The 20014-nt window shown below is 46.3% G+C and overlaps 1 protein-coding gene across 2 annotated transcripts in view; it reads right to left on the reverse strand.

The window, feature by feature from the left end:
- The window catches only part of RPS6KA1 (ribosomal protein S6 kinase A1), a 1033098-nt gene that overhangs the window by 586837 nt on the left and 426247 nt on the right, over window positions 1–20014 (reverse strand). The window contains exon 1 of one of the 2 annotated variants that reach the window (XM_086957627.1): window positions 8923–9111. The exons of the other annotated variant lie outside the window; for it this stretch is intronic. Coding sequence (XP_086813753.1) covers window positions 8923–8964 — 42 coding nt within the window. The 5' untranslated portion in view covers window positions 8965–9111. Of the gene's footprint in view, window positions 1–8922; window positions 9112–20014 lie in introns of those variants that run through there. 2 annotated transcript variants of the gene reach the window in all.

Below are 20014 nucleotides of genomic sequence, written 5' to 3' on the forward strand. Positions count from 1 at the left end.
TTTTTATATATTGCGAAGGAATGACTTAATATACTGTGTTTACTATAATGTACATATACTATGGTATTCTGAAACTATTTTAAGATGTCCGACTACCAATGCAAATTCCATGAACACGCTTCGGAGTATATCTCACAGCAACAGCTGATTCACAGATTCAAAGGCCGCCTTTAGGCCAATGAACTTCAGGTTTTTCCTTCTCTTTACACTGCACACTTATTCATGATTTAGTGCAGGCTTAGATACTGATATTAATCTCATCTATCCCCACACAAGTTTAGTGTCATCAAACCACGTAGTCTGTTTAGTACTACCCGCCAAAACAGCTTTGATTCTTCTTCAATTCGTGGGATCAGCTGGTGATTGTTTGCATTAAAATTTGTCCACCCATTTTTACAATTTTCATAAGGAAAACGGTTTCCTAATGTCTGTGTGGATTTAATACAAACCACAGTGTTAAACATTTTTTTAATTATTACCCAGAATGAAAGATCTTCTAAATATAAATCAGGAGGCATGAAATATAGACCTGAAGCTTTGCTTTTACTTAAGCACTTCGATGGCACTTCCAAGATCCTTCAGAGAAATGTAAATAAGTTTATGTAAATTATTTTTGATGTATCCTTGCGCCATCTTGCACTCTACCCCAGCTGAACTTGCTTTACTTGGAGGCTATCTTCCAGCCTCATCAAGTTGCAAAAATAAATGGTCCAGTTATATATGTGGCGTAATTAAAGTGGGACGGAGAGCTAATGGTCCCTTATTCTCCACATTTACTTCTTGCCTTAACGGGTATCATTGCGCTGAGACGCTTATCCAGATGACGGCTTTTAATTAACTCCCTCACCTCTTCTCGTACTCTCCTACCCTTCAGAGTCCTAAATAACACTGCTTTCAAGAACTGAGGTTCATTCTCAAACACCCTCTTTATTGTGAACCTTACACTCTTCAACTCTCAAAATTAAAAATCTTCTCTTCCTAATTTTGTGTTGCTATGCTTGTAAACTGATCAGTCGGAAATGTGGAGACACAGAACTTTTCTATTGGAGAACAGGAATAAACCCTGTAAGATCCTGGAAGGACTGTGTAACCATTCTTCTATTTGCAAAGTAGTGGATTAATATGCCCAAGATGCTATTTGTTTTTTTCTATATGATCGGATATGCTCCATTGAGGTCATATGGGATTTATGATCTCCTTGAACATGGATCATATTTTGTAATTTAAACATCCTGATGTTGTTCCTTCAATACTGAACATATACTACACAGGTATATGTAGTCCATAACGTTCATTAAACATTGTCAAACAAAAGACCAACTGTTCCACCTACTTGAGACGTTTTAAATAGTGAAAACACTAAGGCCACAATTACGATCGGACCCCAAATCTCATTTTGGGTGCGAACTACTCCTTGTGTACCTGATGAGTTGCCAACACCACAAAACCAAAAATGTGTGATTACACCTTTTACACCCGATTCCAACAGCCGGGGGGACACCTAGGCTTATATCCATGTTCAGATACTAGGTCGTTCGTATGGCTGCATTAAAGTAAACTATAACCCTAACCATTTCAATCACAATAAGTTTGTTGAGTAGAGACTTCAACTGTGCAAAAGAAGGCAGACCTGTGTCATTCTGTGTCTGTGTTGTAAAAATTCAATAAATGAAGCAACAGGCAGTTTCCACCACAATTGTGTCCAGGGAGCAGCAATAGGCGTGACCTACTAGGAGTTTGTTTTAACTGTCTTAACTAAGTTCTCCGGGCGCATGCTCATCCATATAAGGAGGGCTCCTTTGAAAGCCTGTTCTTGTATAATAAATGGGGCCCCCAGTTTTATGGTATCTATTTTTTTTTTACATTTCCGTCTGTATTTATCCATATTTATTATTTGCTAATTTTATCTGCATTTATCCATATTTATTTTGGTCTTTGTGAGAAAATGAAGCTGAAATTAGTATATTTCCACATTTAACAGATAAATATGCACTCTTGCTTGAATGCCTACCAGGTTTCAGTGCTGTGAACATCCACTGAAGTTAAATCAATGCACTTACATGAAAACAGTATCAGCCTTGTGTATATCTACTGTTAACGCCTCTTTACTAAAATCACCTTTGTTTAACCTCCTTTCCTATCACCCCACACACCTACTGGCTTGGCAGTCCTGGCCGACAGAATTTTGAATTACTCAAAAAATAAAGCAATTTCCTTTTTTATCCACATTTAAAAATAAATACAGACACAAAAATATATGTTTTGTCTGTATTTATCTGGAAAAGAAATCTGTAAAAACGGAAAACATGTAGCCCTAATTATAAAGAGACACGAACAATACACTGAATAAGGTTTATGACCACAATCAATAGTCCATGTTTCCCACAAACAGCATAAGTTGCCAGTCCAAGTCTTTGAAAAGTTCACCGCTCCCAGGCAATACTCCAAGGCAGAATTTCAGCAAACTATGTTGGTTCTACTATCTTTCTCCTTCAGAGTTTTGCACTCACTGGTAGATGTAGATATAATAATCTATATTAATGTGCAGTTTGCCATCATTCTACACTTTTGGGGTGAAAGGACTGTAAGCTGTTGTGTAATGTGTAGGTCTTATGTTTTCTTTCCCATAAAACCTAATAAAGAAAATTGTTACAACTGTGGAGCTTTAGACACAGTGTCACCCTTAAATAGCTTCGCAACGACTAAGCAGCATGCCACCCCTGGGGAAAGCTCTGAATCTCCATTCATCACAGAGGAATTATGCATACAAGGAGGGGACACTATTTTGGTAGCGCAACCTTTTTTTTACTGGCTGTGCAAGTACATAAACATGGGAGCCTAGAAAGCACTTTTCTGCTCTCCCCTCTGCAGTGTGCCCTTCGTACAATGGACAAAGCAAATCCTTCACAATACTGGATCAGGCTTGGCTAAGAAGTGCACAGGAGTACGAAATGATCCATAGAAGTGTGGGAGTACGGAACATGGACAAGAGGAATGGAGTTGGCTTGAATAGAAATGTATGGCACACAGACAAGAAGAATGTTGGAGTAGACCTGAACAAGTGAAGTTGAGGAGTACAACACACACGAGGAGCGGAGGAGGAGGAGTAGGCTTGGATGAGTGGAGAAGTAGTAGGCCTGGATTAGAGGAGCATGGCACATGGACAAAGAGGAATGGAGGAGGAGAAATAGGCTTGGGCTGCCAACTAGTCCTGAGTAGAGTTTGTCATCCTTCTGTTCAATATCTCCGCAAACGGGCTGCTGCTGTTTTCTCAAGCCACACAGAGAAGAATGGGGGCTTTAATCACTATGACAGATGCACTATATGAAATGCGGGTAGCTGTGCATTCTCAAGCAGCAAAGTAATCGCTTTGACTATTTGAAGCAGACTTAATCGGTATTTTTCCCAACTAAACCAGCACTGCAAGATGCTCAGCAACAAAAACGAATACCTGTAACTTACTACTAGCAGCCCGCCCCAGCGTTGCCTGGGGCAGAAAGGGGCTGGGGCAGTACACGCGCTCCCGCCCCGACCCCCTCCCACACCGACGCGCTCCCGCCCCCTCCCGCCCCGACTCACTCGCGCCCCCCTCCCGCCTCTACTCACTCGCGACCCCCTACCGCCCCGACTCACTCGCGCCCCCCTCCCGCCCCGACTCACACGCGCTCAGACATTTTCCTTTACTGCTGCCTCCTTCTTGCCTCCCCCTGCATCACAGTCTCGCACTGAACTTTCCCTTTCCTTACCTGTGCCGCCGCTCCTCACTGCACAGCCGCTCGTCACTGCACCGCCGCTCCTCCTTCCTCGTCATCACGCCGCGCGTCGCGGCCAGCGCTAGGTCCCGGCCTGCGCTACTTTCAGGGGACTACTTTGTTAACAAACGTAATTTTTTTAATTTACTTTTTTATTTTTATTTATATAGCCTATGTCCATCTACACACCCTGACCTTTTCATAGATGTATCGGGTGTGTTGATTGGCGCTGTGGTTCCCGAGTTTACCTGGCCAAAAGGTGCAGGTTCTCTCTTTATAATAGTAGTATAGATTGGTAACAATATTTCCAGTGGATGCATAATTTGCCTGCAGATTCCTTACTTCAACATTCTCCTCGCAGGCATAAAAATGCTCTGAGCAACTTTAGCACAAGCCTTATCTCTCAGGTGCCGCCAGGAGGTGGCATGTGGCTTTAAACAACTGCTCCTGCCGGATTCCACTAAACTGGCATGTACTAAACACAAAACTGCACACTGACGTCAGTTCCGGGGACTTTTTCCTCATTACAATTAGATGTGCAGATGGAAACCAAAACTCCTTCAATGACCGGGACCATGTCCAAATATAACATGTCTGCACAGCTTGGTATCTTATCACTAGCTGCACTGGCTCATTATAAAAGGAGGGAGAGTGATTAAGATTATGTATCCAACAGAAATATTGTAACCAAAAGGTACGTAACGTTTTTCTGATAGATATATCTTCCCACAGCTTACTCACCTTAAGAAAGAGTCCCAAATCAATACTGCCTGAGAGGTGGTAATGAGTAGTGTTGATTAACAAAGGCTGCCATATATCAGCCTTGGCAAAGGCTTGATGCTGGCTTGGGCTGTGAGAACGTAGTGTTTGCCAAAAGTATAGAGGGATGACCATGTGGTTGCCCTGTAGAAGTCAGCCACCAGAAGGCCTCTGATGAGAGCTTCCCAAATAGCCATGGCCCTAGTAAATTGAATATAAATGCTTTCCTGAGGGCTTTCTTGGTTAATGTGTAACAGATCTACATAAAGCGGATGGCCTAATGTTAAATGGTGTGTTTGGTCACCGCCTTGCCTATCTGAGCTCTGGCGAAGCTCACAGAGCTGACCATTCACCTTGTCCACTTGAGTGTGATCAATGTAACAAGATATTGCACATCTGGGCTCTACTCTATGCAGCTGCTCATCGTTTGGTGGGGTGAGGCAGAAAGAAGAAAAGATTAATGGACTGGTCCTTGGGGAAGGCAGATGCCACCTTTGGTAGAAAGTAAGGCATGTACGGAGGACCAACGTGTCCAGATAGAATATTGTGAATGGTGGATGAACTAAGTGGGCCTGAATTTCAGTTCCTACAGGCTGAAGTCATTGTCACCAAGAAGACAGTATTCAGGGTATGAAGCTGAACAGCGCATCTGTGTGTAGAGTTGAAAGGGAATGTAATTAGAAAAGTCAACGTGATATACAAATTCCTCCAAGGATAAAAAGAATGGAGTAAGAGGAAACAAGTAAAGTAAACCTTCAATAAAATGTGCACAGATCCACATATGGACACGCCGATTTGGAAAAGAGCAGAACCATCACCATAGGCGTAGCTCTCATTCATGGTCCTCCATACAGTTGACTAAGAGAATCTGTTCACACACAAAGATTATGCCAGGAAGAGTATCTACTGAGATAATTGTTCATCGCTACAAGTGAATCAACTCAGTCAACCACTCCACAGCCCTTTTTGTTAATCTAATGGCAGTGATGGGGTTGTTGGACATAAGCTGAATGGTGCTCTTAATGATTGAAGAAATTAAGGCCTTTATGGCAAGGCAGACCTAACACAGCTTTAACATGTTTATTTGCAGACGCTGCTCCAAAGCAGACTAAAGGCTTACCGGTGTCAAACAGGTGCCCAGTCCAGTGAGAAGGCACCTGTTACCAAATTAGCTTGCATTTGCTGAGGGCTAAAAGGAAGACCCACAAACAGGTAGGAGGGGCAATATCCACCAGTGCAGCTCCAGGTGGATGGATTCCAGGATCTGCAGCTAAGCAGAGAGGCTAACTTGATGCTGAAAACACAGTTTTCGCAGTCACCCCTAAAAGGCCATCTACAGTCGCCATCTAAAATGTGGCTCCCAAGCAGCCAGAAAAGGATCCACAAGTGCCTTACTGAAGGGAAGCAAATGCTCAGCAACTGTAGTAGAGGATGGTTGCTAGATTACTGTCAAAATGTTAGATTTGGCCTCCTCAGAGGGTAAGCTCCAAAGTTTCAGCTTTTTTTGTACCACCGTAGTGAACAAAGACTTATTTTGAAGGAGGTCCAGAAGGCTAAGGAAACTCCCTTCTGAAGAAGTATCCGACCTCCCGTATTTGTACATCAATATGTGAGACAGCATCAGTGTTGCAAGGGGGAGAGAGATTGTCAGCTTTCGAGTCATCTGTAAAACCATAATCCATATCATGCATGGGAAGAGCATCAGAGTGGGCCCCAAAAAGTTCCTCTATTACAATAAATTATGTTCTGCCCAGGGTATATCGTCAAAACACACCTTAACCTTTTCCTACAACAATCTGATGATTTCAGGTGACTTTGAACGCTATGCTGAGAAAACTTCCTAGGGCAGTGCGAGTCAGTAAACGGAGCTCACAGAACGGGGCCAGTACCTTAGCAAGCACCAACTAATTTTTAGCTGCGACGATCATAGCTCATGAAGATGCAGAATCCAGAAGTGCTGGCTCGGAGCAGCTAGAGTCGCCAACCCAGCATCAACAGGCTCATCCAACAACCTGCGAGAAGGTTGTTAGAATTTTCTCCAATGACAAGGACAAGCTCAGAACCAAGCAATAGAATTTAAACTATTACCAGTCCCAGGACTCGGACCGTTACATCGAAAAAGACAATTTCTCCTTCCTGTTGTGCTTTCTTGTGGGAAGATTTGGGGAAATCAAAAACGGTCAGGACACATACCTGAAGGGGAAGGCAATGTTTCGGTGTGTCCCTAAGGACTCTGCTCAAAAATATCTTGGTCTCCAGCTATCGGATGGCCTTCAGATGCATCAATGAACAGGAGTTGTAGGCCACAGAATCATGGTCAGGGCCCATGCATCACACGCAGGTATTATGTAGGTCTGACAAAGACATTTTCACCTGGCATCTATGATAGGGTTTCAACTTTGAAATCGTAAGACATTTGATCTAGCTGCGGTCAAAAAGCTGAGGAATTTATGCAACAGGAAGATGATGGAAGAAACTGACTCAAGGTTGTTTATGAGATGGAGATTGACTGAAAGTGGAGTAAACTGAACTAGTGTATTTTTTATTAACATACTGGCCTGGATTAAGTTTATTTCAAAATATGAATTTACCTTCAATTTGTCATCTTTTAATAATCATGGCATCTCTTTTTTTGAGGAACTGAATACATAACACATTGTTATGCGCTCCTAGGAAGAGGCCATAACTTTGGTGCTAACATTAGATCTGCATGGTCAGTTTATCCATATTCACCTATTTTGTTTGGCATGCTGCTCAGCTGTCACTAACAATGGATCACTAGAAAAATTTGTATATGCATTTATTGAAAGAATTCGAAATATAAAAGATTAAGTTAATTCTATGTATAAGTAATTTACTGTGCAGCCATTCAGCCACACATGTTTTTGTGGACCACACCATTTTTTTCTTTACATTATATCACTTATTACGCAACGTTAACAATCCATTATTTTTTTAATATATAGAAGGCAGATGTGTACATAGTATTTATACCAGCTGTGTGGAGGTTCATTCCTAAGAATACCAACACTTTAATGGATAAACATTTATCAATTAAATAGAGCGGTGATGTGTTAACACATGCAGCGCCTCTAAACCCTACCTGAGCCCAATGCAGCAGCGCTGCCTCGCCCAATTTGTTGTGATTCTAACCACAAACCACTGTACATCAGCTCAAAGTTTCAACAACGTTTAAAAAGACGAAAAAAACGTTTCCTGGGCGGAAATTTTCGCTATAAATTGAAAAGACGCTAACTGTTGAATTGAGCGTCCCTACGAGTGCAACAAATAACAGCGTTCGTGCACTTCCAGGAGGCCTGATGGCCACACAATAACATTATTATTTTTTAAACCCCAGGTTTCTACCGAATTTTCAAAATTAAAACTTTCTCTGCGCTTTAATTCTTTCTATGGCTCTTTTCACTCGAACTGAGAACAGGTCTTCTTCCTTCGTCAAAGCGGATATCAACCCAGTGCGCAGACAGTGTGTCATCATGGGCCCTAGTGCAAGGAAGGAAATGCTCCCCCTCCCCCCCCCCCCCCCCCCTCCTCCGTCCCGCTCTTTTAACTGTGAAATACCGCAGTAATCCGGATTCGGTTGGCCCCCTTAGACCTGTGGGCCCCGGTGCCACTGCACCTGCTCCACCAATGGACGCTACGGCCCTGTATCAACCCACCCCCAGTGCAGGGCATTAGCTGGTCTAGGCGTGGAAGTAGGGGGGAGTTTCTACAGACACTTGGAGAAGAAAGTGAGTGTTCGCTCGAGGACTCTTTCTGCGGGGCTCCTCTGCGTGAACACCGAGGGCAGGGCGAAGCCTCGGCGAACTAACGAAAACATTACAACCGAGCAAAGACGGCACTCTGGACTCTCCCGAGTACAGGTGCGTTGTGTGCCTACAAGCAGGAGTTTGTTTGGCAGCATTGGGGTTTGTACGAAGGAGGCACGAAGTCGACGTATACCGTCGTTCTTGCTTTACTCTCTCCTCACGTCACAGACTCGTGAGTCTGCTAAATCGGACCACCCGCCAAATACTCGCTCAAGCTTCCTGCACTGGCCCCTCGTTCTGCAAGCTACGACAGAGAGGATGACTGCGCCCCTTTCGCACCTGGCAGCCGTGAAAGGTTCCATAGCTGTCCCTCTGTCTTGGGATCCGTCACCCCAACATTCTCCACAGCTCGCCTTCACCACATCCTCCATCCTACGCCACTTATGTTGCCCAACTACTGTGCAACAATATTCAAGAAACAAAAGAGCGAAGCGTTGCGGCAATGAATGGACCTTTTACATTTTGCTAGGCACTTGTGCACCCTCTTACATCCCCCAAACCATCGCACACTTAGAAGCCCTGACCTAGAGCTGTCAGAAAGCGCCTCGTCCTGAGCTACCCTTCACAATGGTTTCGGCACTTGCCTGCGGATTCCGGTGCTTTATACGGAAAATGTGCCTCAGCATGTCGGTGGCTGGTGTCCCATCACCCCTCGTACCCTCACAACTCCAGCTGCCCCCACGCAGAGGAGAAACCAGGTCCTTGCCTTGAGGAACCTCGCAGAGAAGCCTCACAGCTGTCACGGTGGCACTCGGTTCTGTGCTTTGGGAGTGTTTAATGAGAACTAAAGGAAACTGCACAACTTCCCCCCACAAGAAACCACAAGCAACAGCTGTTCACCCTGACTGCGCACGGAGGCATGAGTGAGTCTGTGCCTGTCGGCGCTGCTCAGCATTCTCACAGCACAGAAGCCGTGGGTACCAGGGAGGCAAGACCTCACCCCACGGCACTTCGAAAGCTAGGCCACATCACTCACCAGGGCCCGGAGGAGGCACGGCCGCCTCACACCAGAGGCCCTGGGAGCTGGAGTCCTGGAGAGACTAGGTCACCTTACTCCAGGGCCCCTCGGAGGTTAAGCCACTTCACCCTAAGGGCCCTATAACACTAGGAAACCTCACTCACAGAGGCCCTAGGTGACTAAGCCACCTTACCCGAGGTGCCTGCAAGAATAGGACTATACACGAGAAGGACCATAGGAACCTATGCATAGCAAACTAGATCTCACCTGAGGAGCCCTACCGGAACCAAGGCCTTGATTTCTGATAAGGGGAATAAGACGATCACACTAAATTCAGAAATCCTAGGGCTCCAGGATCTTAGGAGGATGGGCTGCCCAACTTCTAGAAGCGTGCCCCCTCCCCCCCCCAAATCTCCACTCCCAGGCCATCTGGGAGGCTGAAGCTTAACAGAACGTTAGGGGAGGGCCCTAGGGAATGTTTTAAGGCCTAGCATGGACACAGCCCCCAATAGAACTTCATTACAAACAAAATGTCCACGGGTCTAAATGTAAAAAACTACTACCTCAAAGATGCGATTCTAAAAAGCAGCAAAGGATGCAAGTGTGTAAGTGATCCTGGAATTCTCCTAAAAAGTAAGGATACCCATCAATCACCACACGGTACCGCCCTGGTCATGATCTGGGACTCCTTTTGACCTTCCCATTATGAGACATAAATGATTAAGATAGGACTAGATGAAATGCCCTAAATCGAATTATGACTCACTGAACAGTCCTTCAGATGTTAACTGATAATCCGATATGATGGCTAAAGAGAAATTGCAGTGCATGTGAGTGTGAGTGTAAAAAAGAGAATTAAGATTGGGTAAATGAGCAACAATGTATTTGATTCTTTTTACTCAGTTCCCCAAGATTAAAAACAGAGCAAAATAGAGCACTTTAAACAAATATCTGCCCAGATTATATTTAGGTCAACATGTTTCAGCAATGTAGATGGACACCCTTGTCCTTGCCTTCCTCAGGACCTACAAAAATGATTGCTACTGCAATGTGCAACAAACAAAAGTGTGTTAGCAATAAAGATAAATTTGACCTGAAATCCTAGGTGTCTAACTATTCTTTTCTGCATGTGGGCTGATTGGCCACTATTTTGCAGGAGGAAAAGGCCTCACCTGGCTGCGGCTCAGGGAGACAAAGCACCGCCCTATCCGTCGGTACTTAACGCCGGCGTGAGAACTGGGCCTTGGACCCATTGCATCGCGACCCAGCGTCTGGCAAGTAGCAACCCAATAGCCACTAGGGGTTTGATTTCTTGATCTATTGTCTTATCGAATCCTAATAGGGCCAGCGCGGGGTCAGCTTTCTGTGTGGCAGGAGTGATCTTTCTCAGTTCGCTAAACACTGCACTCCAGAATCCGGCTACGCCTCCACATGACCATTCTACACTTAGAAAGTCAGCCACAGCTACCCAACATCTGGGGCACTCAGAGGTGTCCCACATCCCATATCTATCTTTCTGGGGTACAATACACCAGATTCCCATATTTGAACTGTATAAGTCTGTGTCTCCTGTTGAGTGATTTTGATTTGGTTATTGAACAATAGTATTGCCAATCCTTGTCTTCAATAATTTTACCTGCATCTTTCTGCCATTCCAGCTTAGCACCAGTAATACTAAGTCTCTAGGACTCTTGTGTCAGTTTGTATATTTTCATGATCTGCCTAGTAGGGTTGGTCAATTGGATCAGAAACCTTTAAAAAAACAAGCATTGGAAATGCAATAGGGCTCGCATTAGGAAAGTTTGAGCTATTGGTCTTCTAAATATTTTTTTTTATTTATGTTTTTTTTTAATAGCTAAATTAATAGCTTTGTCATTTACAATGCCAATAGTTATAACTTTCACAAATGTGACACCTATAGCATTTGTAATGCAACATGTTTTGCATTTACTTGACTTAGATGTATTGATATTACAAATAACAATGGCTTTTAATTTTTTTAAATAATTAATACTTAAATACTTTATTTAATTTGTAATGGCAATAGCTTAAACTTTTGTAAATAACTTTTGTGAAGATTATGTTAAGTGTTTTTTATTGCGACGAAAATCCAAGAACAGAAGTGAAATATTGACATCTTTTTGTGATTTGTAATAAAGCGTGAACGTTTGAAAACAGCTTGAAACATTGAAAGAACATATTTGAACCAGTGATGTTGTGGTTGCGCTGAGTGATGCTGTGGTTGCGCTGAGTGATGCTGTGGTTGCGCTGAGTGATGCTGTGGTTGCGCTGAGTGATGCTGTGGTTGCGCTGAGTGATGCTGTGGTTGCGCTGAGTGATGCTGTGGTTGCGCTGAGTGATGCTGTGGTGGTGCTGAGAGATGCGGTGGTTGTGCTGAATGATGCTGTGGTTGCGCTGAGTGGTGTGTGCATCGGTGGAGCTTAGTGGGTGCATTGGTAGAGCTGTTTAGTGGGTGCATTGGTGGAGCTTAGTTGGAGCATCGGTGGAGCTGTGTGGTGGGTGCATCGGTGGAGCTGTGTGGTGGGTGCATCGGCGGAGCTGTGTGGTGGGTGCATCGGCGGAGCTGTGTGGTGGGTGCATCGGCGGAGCTGTGTGGTGGGTGCATCGGCGGAGCTGTGTGGTGGGTGCATCGGCGGAGCTGTGTGGTGGGTGCATCGGCGGAGCTGTGTGGTGGGTGCATCGGCGGAGCTGTGTGGTGGGTGCATCGGCGGAGCTGTGTGGTGGGTGCATCGGCGGAGCTGTGTGGTGGGTGCATCGGCGGAGCTGTGTGGTGGGTGCATCGGCGGAGCTGTGTGGTGGGTGCATCGGCGGAGCTGTGTGGTGGGTGCATCGGCGGAGCTGTGTGGTGGGTGCATCTGTGGAGCTGTGTGGTGGGTGCCTCGGTGGAGCTGTGTGGTGGGTGCCTCGGTGGAGCTGTGTGGTGGGTGCCTCGGTGGAGCTGTGTGGTGGGTGCCTCGGTGAAGCTGTGTGCTGGGTGCATCGGTGGAGCTTTGTGGTGGGTGCCTTGGTGGATCTGTATGGTGGGTTCCTCTGTGGAGCTGTGTGGTGGGTGCATCGGTGGAGCTGGGTCGGTGGAGCTGTGAGGTGGGTGCATCGGTGGAGCTGTGTGGTGGCTGCATCGGCGGAGCTGTGTGGTGGCTGCATCGGCGGAGCTGTGTGGTGGGTGCCTCTCGGCGGAGCTGTGTGGTGGGTGCCTCGGCGGAGCTGTGTGGGGGGTGCCTCGGTGGAGCTGTGTGGGGGGTGCCTCGGTGGAGCTGTGTGGGGGGTGCCTCGGTGGAGCTGTGTGGGGGGTGCTTTGGTGGAGCTGTGTGGGGGGTGCATCTGTGGAGCTGTGTGGTGGGGGCATCTGTGGAGCTGTGTGGTGGGGGCATCTGTGGAGCTGTGTGGTGGGGGCATCTGTGGAGCTGTGTGGTGGGGGCATCTGTGGAGCTGTGTGGTGGGGGCATCTGTGGAGCTGTGTGGTGGGGGCATCTGTGGAGCTGTGTGGTGGGTGCATCGGTGGAGCTGTGTGCCAGCAAAAGACTTTATAAAATTGTGTGTGGCCCTGATAAAATAATTAGAGCGTTTAATTAGATCATGACCAACAACGGTTATGGTTTCAAGAGCAGCGTGCGAGATGGTTAGGCTGCAATATAAATAGGGCTCCCGGTTTTATGTTATTTATTTTTTCACCATTTCCGTCTGTATTTATCCATATTTATTTTTTGGTAATTTTTTCTGTATTTATCCACATTTATTTTTGTCGCAAGTAAATGACGTTGCTGGAGCTAGTATTTTTTCACATTTATGCAAAAGGGGCTATGTAGAGATTGTAACGACTGCACACACTTAGAAGCTTACCAAACAAAATTGAAAAACACTGGAAGACATAATATTCTATTTTAAACAAAAAGTGTGCATTTATTGTACGGACATATGAGGCAGATTACGCAGGTATCGTTAAACAGCTCGTTCTAAGAGGGAGTGATGTTTGATGCAGCCTCTCTTTTGGCAATGTTTGAAATAATTGTTATTCAGATGGCATCAAACACGCACTGTGGTACAAAATCTCTCCTGCAACTTACCTGCAACCTGTTCTAACCCTTTGTGATGCAGAGAGCAAGCGCAGCATTAATGAGTAAGATTAGAAAAGGATTGAAGAATGCATGAAAGCATTGGAAATTAATTTTGCAAGGGCAACATCAAGAAAGGAAAGAGACTGCGATCCACACCTCTCGATGGAGATGGCAAATTGCATAAATCAGCTGGCATTCCATGTGTAACATTTAAAAAAAAAAGGAATTGTGTGTTTTCTCTAAACGGGGTCTCCATACAGGTTGTACACTGGCAGTATGTACATTTTTTAATTCCTCAAAGCCTGCCACCTGCTGTTGAGCACAACACTACCTGCTAACAGTCCTCTCTGCCTTGCCGCCACTGATAGTATTCACAGGCTACCTTAGTTACGCTGACCCCAGCAGGCCCCGCCAGATGATGCCTAAAATTCTATCAGTGAGCCGGCCTCCTAATGCACCCATTAACACCTCGTGCTCGGCTATAAGGCATTACTAGAATGGACACAGTGCTGCTTTAAAGGTTAAATACTTGTATTCCTTACAGCGTCCCCCACCCCTTTAACATGCAACATCTACTACCACCTGCTGCTTTGTGCTTCTACCTTAGCAGTTCTCTTAAAGGGGCCTAAGTGATGTAGATTAGTAAGAGGAGCGTGTCGAGGTAACCATCTGCAGGAGTGAGGCTGCGACCCACTGTTTGTCAGTATTTTCCTGTTTCTAAGTTATAAATACAGAAAAAGGAAAAATAGTTTTCAGTCTGTATTTATATGTAAATATCCGTTTAAACGGAAAACCGGGAGCCTTAAATATAAACAAGCCCTCGGCATTGCTGTGGTGGGAAGGGGGGGGGGGGGCGGGGAGAGTGAATAATTAGGGGAGGAGAAATGCTGGCTGGGGGAAGCTTGAGATGCCTGAGGAGGCTGGTGGCTTTGATGTGCACGCGCTCTCGGGCACTGCAACAAATCGCCGAGATGGTTAAGCTCTGTTTAAGCCGTAATATAGCTCGCCAGCTATGCGCAAGCGCATCAGCAGGCGAGCACTAAAAATCCTACAACAGAGCGCATGGTGCTCCACCGCCAGGCCACTCGTTACCTCCAGAGCAGGGACGGGGAGGGAGGAGGGTCAGGGCATGGCGGTCAGTGCAAGATGGATTCCTTAAATATATTCATCATCAACTTTATTTCGGCAAGATATTGCCATAATAGATACAAAAACGCATTACATTGAGGGCAGGTAAAAATAGAAGATCAAAAACATTAAAATACCAATTAATAAAACGAGGGCCAGCCTCATACATACAAACATTATTACTGTAATGAATTCTGCAATTTAGCAGTTGTCATGCATCCCCAATTAATAGGCCTCTTCTCTTGTGCCAGACTATTCCCAGGTATTTGGCTATTGCAAAAACTATCGGCCCAGATAAGTCAGTTTTGAAGACCCTATATGCATGCAGACAATGGGAGAACCCCAGGTTTTTACACACCGGGACAATCCATTGCCTCGTAGCCTGCACATAAACATTACAAAAAAACAGTATGTGCAACTCAGTTTCCTGCTCTAGTTTACACCCTGGGCAATGGCTCGGCGAGGACTCGGACCATTTACTGGTATAGGCCCGAATAGGCAAACAGCTGTACCTCCATTGAAGATACAATTTCCTAAGAGTGATTGGAAATATAACATCTAAAACGGGTTCGAACCTGTAGATGTCCTTAGCCATTAAAAATGATTCTGATAAAGTGCCCGAGGCTGTTCTTTGTGAGTGTGCAGCAAGTTTGCTTTCCTGATACAATGTGACAAGCTGCCTCCGTGTGACCATAGGGCATGAAAACAGTGGGTCGGACCATAGGGTGACTAGTCCTAATCGCCCTAGTTCATTCTTTATAGAATTTAACCAGGGGATTTTCCCGACATTTGAGAGGTTAAGGATTTCCTGCAGTTCTGACCTATAATTGTGTAACTCTGGTACCGACCATAGCCTACGCCAAAATATTAAAGGCCGTAGGCCCAAATCTTCATCAAGGGGTCTCAAACCCAAATCAAGCCTCATTGGCAACAGGGGGGTGCTAGGAGGAAGTGATAGAAGCTGTCTAATAAATTTGTTCTCTGGGGCTACGCATGTAAACGTGACATTGTAGCAACAGAGTTCGCTTCCATACATAACCGCATATTCAATATGGGTGTGCGCGGGCCCCCTCCCCAGACTTTTGTCTCGACCACCCCATACCCTGAGCCGTATATGCTTTAAAACACCAGGAAACAGGGGGAGCACAGTTGCACCCACGCCAGTGAGGGTGTATGCCAGTGTCTTGAGGGGGGTGCGGGGGGGGGTGAGTGGGCAGCCTCCAAGCAGTAAGACCCTAGCTGCACAGAGTAGACGGGGAGAACAGAGCTGCCGGTTCCAGCAACTGTGACCGAGCAACTCTGCTACACGGAAGCCAGTGGAGCAGCTAGGGATGGGCTCCCTGGTCTGCCCCCAACTTCTGGGGCATGAGGGTGTCCGGTGGAACCATGCACCCCCAATAAAAATAAAAGGAAAAGTTGTGCGTTGAGAGGATGCGTGGCAAGGCAAAAGGGTGCAGCGATGTTGCTCATTCCTTTTCAAGGCACTCCACAAGAAAACACCCCATAATGCCCTGCGGGGCTATTTTGCATATCGATTTGCTGCTTGTGATAGCCCCAAAACGGGCAGCGGCACCACCAACATTAACAAGCATTTGCAATGCAATAGGTCTCGCATTATTAAAGTTTGAGCTATTGGCATTGTTAATAATAATGCAACACCAATAGCTCAAACTATAATAATGCGAGACCTATTGCATTGCAAATGGGTGATTCACTCTGCTGCAGTGAGAAGGGGGTAACAAATAGTGCGTAAAGCGAGGTAAACGTGTAGAAGGTAGATGTGAAGGAGGGACATCGATTGTTACTTTTGCCATCGAAGATCAAATTAATCCACCTCCGCCCGCCCCCTCCCTTCTTAGTCTGTAACTTGACTGCGGCTGAGGCGGACAGACACGGTTGCTGCCTGTCATGTTTAACCCTTCTGGCGGCAGAGAGGGTGCCTAAAAAAGAAAACTAAAAAAAGTGTTTAAAGAGTTTGGAAGTTGCCGAGGTACGGGCGCATCTTTATTAGGTCCACAAAGGGTTCAGGCTGTGGTGTCAGATCGATGCTCCTTCCCTACAATGGTTAAAACACAAATCGGTGGATTAGTTTGTGTGCGCTGAATCAGCCGCAAGACCACATTCAAGCGTGGCCAAGATGTCAGGAGTGTGTTTTGGAGGGGGGTGGGGGTCGCTCTGTTATTGGACCTAAGCAAAAACAAAGAGCGTTGGGCTGCCCGCACTGCCATCCTAGCGGTTAGCTTAAGCCCCCAAATCATGACAGCTACAGCCCAGTCTGTGTGACTACTTAAACCGAAAGCGGGGCGAGGCGTCCACAGAACAACAAATGTGAACACGTTTGAGGCCCGTTTTGCACAAGTTCCCAGCAAAATATAAATATCATACAGTTGGCGGCGAGGTGCGTACAGTATTGTTCAGTAATAACACACACATTGTCCCTGTTCTAAAAATATAACTTCGGAGTATTGGTGGACCCTCATGAGTGTTTAACGGGTTGGGGACCAAAAAAAGTATGCACAGTTTAAAACAAAAGTGTGTACAACATTGCACGGCATAGTGCAAACAGGACAAGCTATGATTTACCCTGCTTTGGCATACTTTCTTTTGCCCACAAACCAAACAAGGGTTAAGAGTACTTACTGTACCATCACAAAAGTAATGTTTCTGTGCAGCTCATTTGTGGTCTTATTTCTAGCCATCGGCCGTGCCGAACTGTGATCCAAAGTCAAGCCTGGCAAAAAGTTAAATCGAGCCCCTCGCCATAGGAGGCCGTGAATTACAAGGCGCCGTGAGGGGTGGCGAGGTCATGGCAGCCTATCCTGCTCTTGAAGCCCACACTAGCTTGCAGCCTATCAGGGAAACACCAGAGGGGCAGCCCAGCTCTTGAAGTGTTGTCCCGTATTGTCATGTGAGATTGACGGGCGGAGTTGTGGGTATGTTCTATGACTGTAGCAACGACCAGTCAGCTCGGCCCACCGTTTTAAGTTAGCAGCAGTAATTCTCCAGACTGCCTCTGAAAATAGCTCCAGCGCTGTGGCATGTGACAGGAATGAAACGTCAGGCTGGATCATCTCTAACCGTCGGAAATGCAGGACTGAAGGTTACCTCAAACGAGGCTCAGCCAAACACCAATTTTTTGCCGCAACGGCGGCAAGCACTCGAGTGGTGCGCGAGTGCCACAGCAAAGGGAAATTAGGCGGCACAATGAAAAGAAGCAAAACAAACCAGTGGTGCACGCGCACCACTGACGAGAATCCTTCCTAAGGAAGAAATGCCAAGCCAGATTTAGCTTAGACTAAGAAGACCCTTTTACAGAAGATGTTCTGTGCCTCCACTCTTAGAAGCCAAAGGAATTTAGAAACACTCGCTGAAACACACCATTCACGTACAAGAGACAGGTCAACTAACAATCCAAGCACACCTAATGTCCCATGGCCAGTTGTCAAGTGAGTGATACAACTTACTCACTGACCAAAGAATTGTTTAAGTAATACTTTTATCAGTGTAGGCCAGTCTACAATCAATCAATGTGTGTGCATAATTACTAGTCCCTCCCCTGGATACTATCCTATTTCCACAACTTATGAAGCAGGCTAAATCCACGATTCTTACCATAAAGTGGAAATTAAGATTGGGTGTTGGGCTGAGGGGGGTAGTTGCAGATCAGGCATCATCAGTAGCTCTATCCCAAACTCTTGATGCACAAGTTACTTACCTTCGGTAACGATATATCTGTAAGAAACAGTAGTTAGTATTAGATTCCTTACCTTATAATATCCCTTATAATATCCCTTATAATATCCCAAGGCATCAGACTGGATCCGGAAACTTTTGCGTAGCAGTACCCTTGCGCATTGGTAGGCGTGGACGTCAGTTCTTATACATAGCTTTTCCGAGCCGGAAACGCAGAGCCAACTAGAAACTAGGGCCCTGAAAGGGGATGACCTTAACCCTAGATATCGGTTCGCAGAACTAGAAGGATGGGTGGGGTGGTAAGGAATCTAATACTAACTACTTTTTCTTATAGATAAACAGGTTAGTATTAGATTCCTTACCTTAGAATAGAAACCCCAGCAATACCAACCTCGGTGGTGGGTCTGCGATCCAATTATCATACCAGAAAGTCCTGGAGAACGGAACGGCTGAAAAAGCCATCTCTCCAGACTTCGCTGTCCAGGCAGTAGTGTCTTGCAAACGTATGCAGCGAGGCCCACGTAGCTGCCTGACAAATGTCCTGCAAGGGGACTCCCCGACCCAGGGCAGTAGTAGCCGCCGTGGCCCGAGTGGAATTTGCCCTCAGCCCAACAGGAGGCTCCTGTTTAGTCAAAGAGTAGCATACCTTGATGCACAACACGACCCACCAAGAGATGGTCCGCTTGTGCACCGCCCGACCTTTCTTAGCACCCACGTAACCAACAAAGAGTTGGTCATCCACCCGGAACTAGTGTGTGCGATCCAAATAGAATGAGAGCGCACGTTTTGGGTCGAGACGGTGGAGCCTCTCTTCCTCTTTCCAGGGATGCAGAGGCGGAAAGAAGGTGGGCAAGGTGATGGACTGCCCGATGTGGAAGCCTGTGACTACTTTGGGCAGGAAAGAGGGTCGCGTCCGCAACACAACTTTGTCCGGATAGACAGAAAGGAAGGGAGGTTTAGAGGAAAGAGCCTGGAGCTCACTCACCCTCCTGGCAGAGGTGATGGCAACCAGGAATGCAGTCTTCAGAGTAAGGAGACCAAGAGGACAGTTATGAAGTGGCTCGAAAGGAGCGCACATCAGATAGGTCAGAACAAGGTTCAAGTCCCACTGAGGCATTATGAAAGGAACAGGAGGAAACATGAGTGATGCCCTTCAAAAACCGATTTACAACTGGGGACTTGAACACAGAGTGCTGATCAGGGAGCCTTAAGAAGGCGGAAATAGCAGAGAGGTAGCCCTTGATAGTGCCCAGAGCAGAGCCCTGCTGGGCAAGAGAGAAGATAGAGGAGAACCTCTGAAAGAGGGGCAGAAAGGGGATCCACAGACTTTGCTGTGCACCATGCCACAAATTTGTTCCACCTGCAGGCGTATACCGATTTTGTGGAGGGACGCCTGGCTGCCAGAATTACATTACAGACTGCAGGAGGCAAGACAAATGGCCTCAACTGCCGCCGCTCAATCTCCACGCATGTAAGTGGAGACTGGACAGGTTCGGGTGGAGGACCGTTCCCTGCTGCTGCGACAGAAGGTCCTCCTGAAGAGGCAGACGAATCGGGGGATCGACAGACATGCTGAGTAGCTCGGGATACCAGTATCTTCATGCCCAGTCCGGAGCCACAAGGATAACTTGGGCCCGGTCGCGTCTGATCTTCTTCAGCACTCTGGGCAGAAGTGGTATAGGCGGAGAGGCGTACAACAGACCGCAGCTCCACTTGCGACAAAAAGGGTCTCCGAGCGAGTGCCGCCTTGGAAATTCCAAAGCGCAGGACTGATGACATTGCACGTTCTCTTCTGTGGCGAATAGATCTAACCAAGGCTCT

The sequence above is a fragment of the Lissotriton vulgaris genome, chromosome 2_1 (genome assembly GCF_964263255.1).
Source record: "Lissotriton vulgaris chromosome 2_1, aLisVul1.2, whole genome shotgun sequence".
Taxonomy (NCBI): Eukaryota; Metazoa; Chordata; class Amphibia; order Caudata; family Salamandridae; genus Lissotriton; species Lissotriton vulgaris.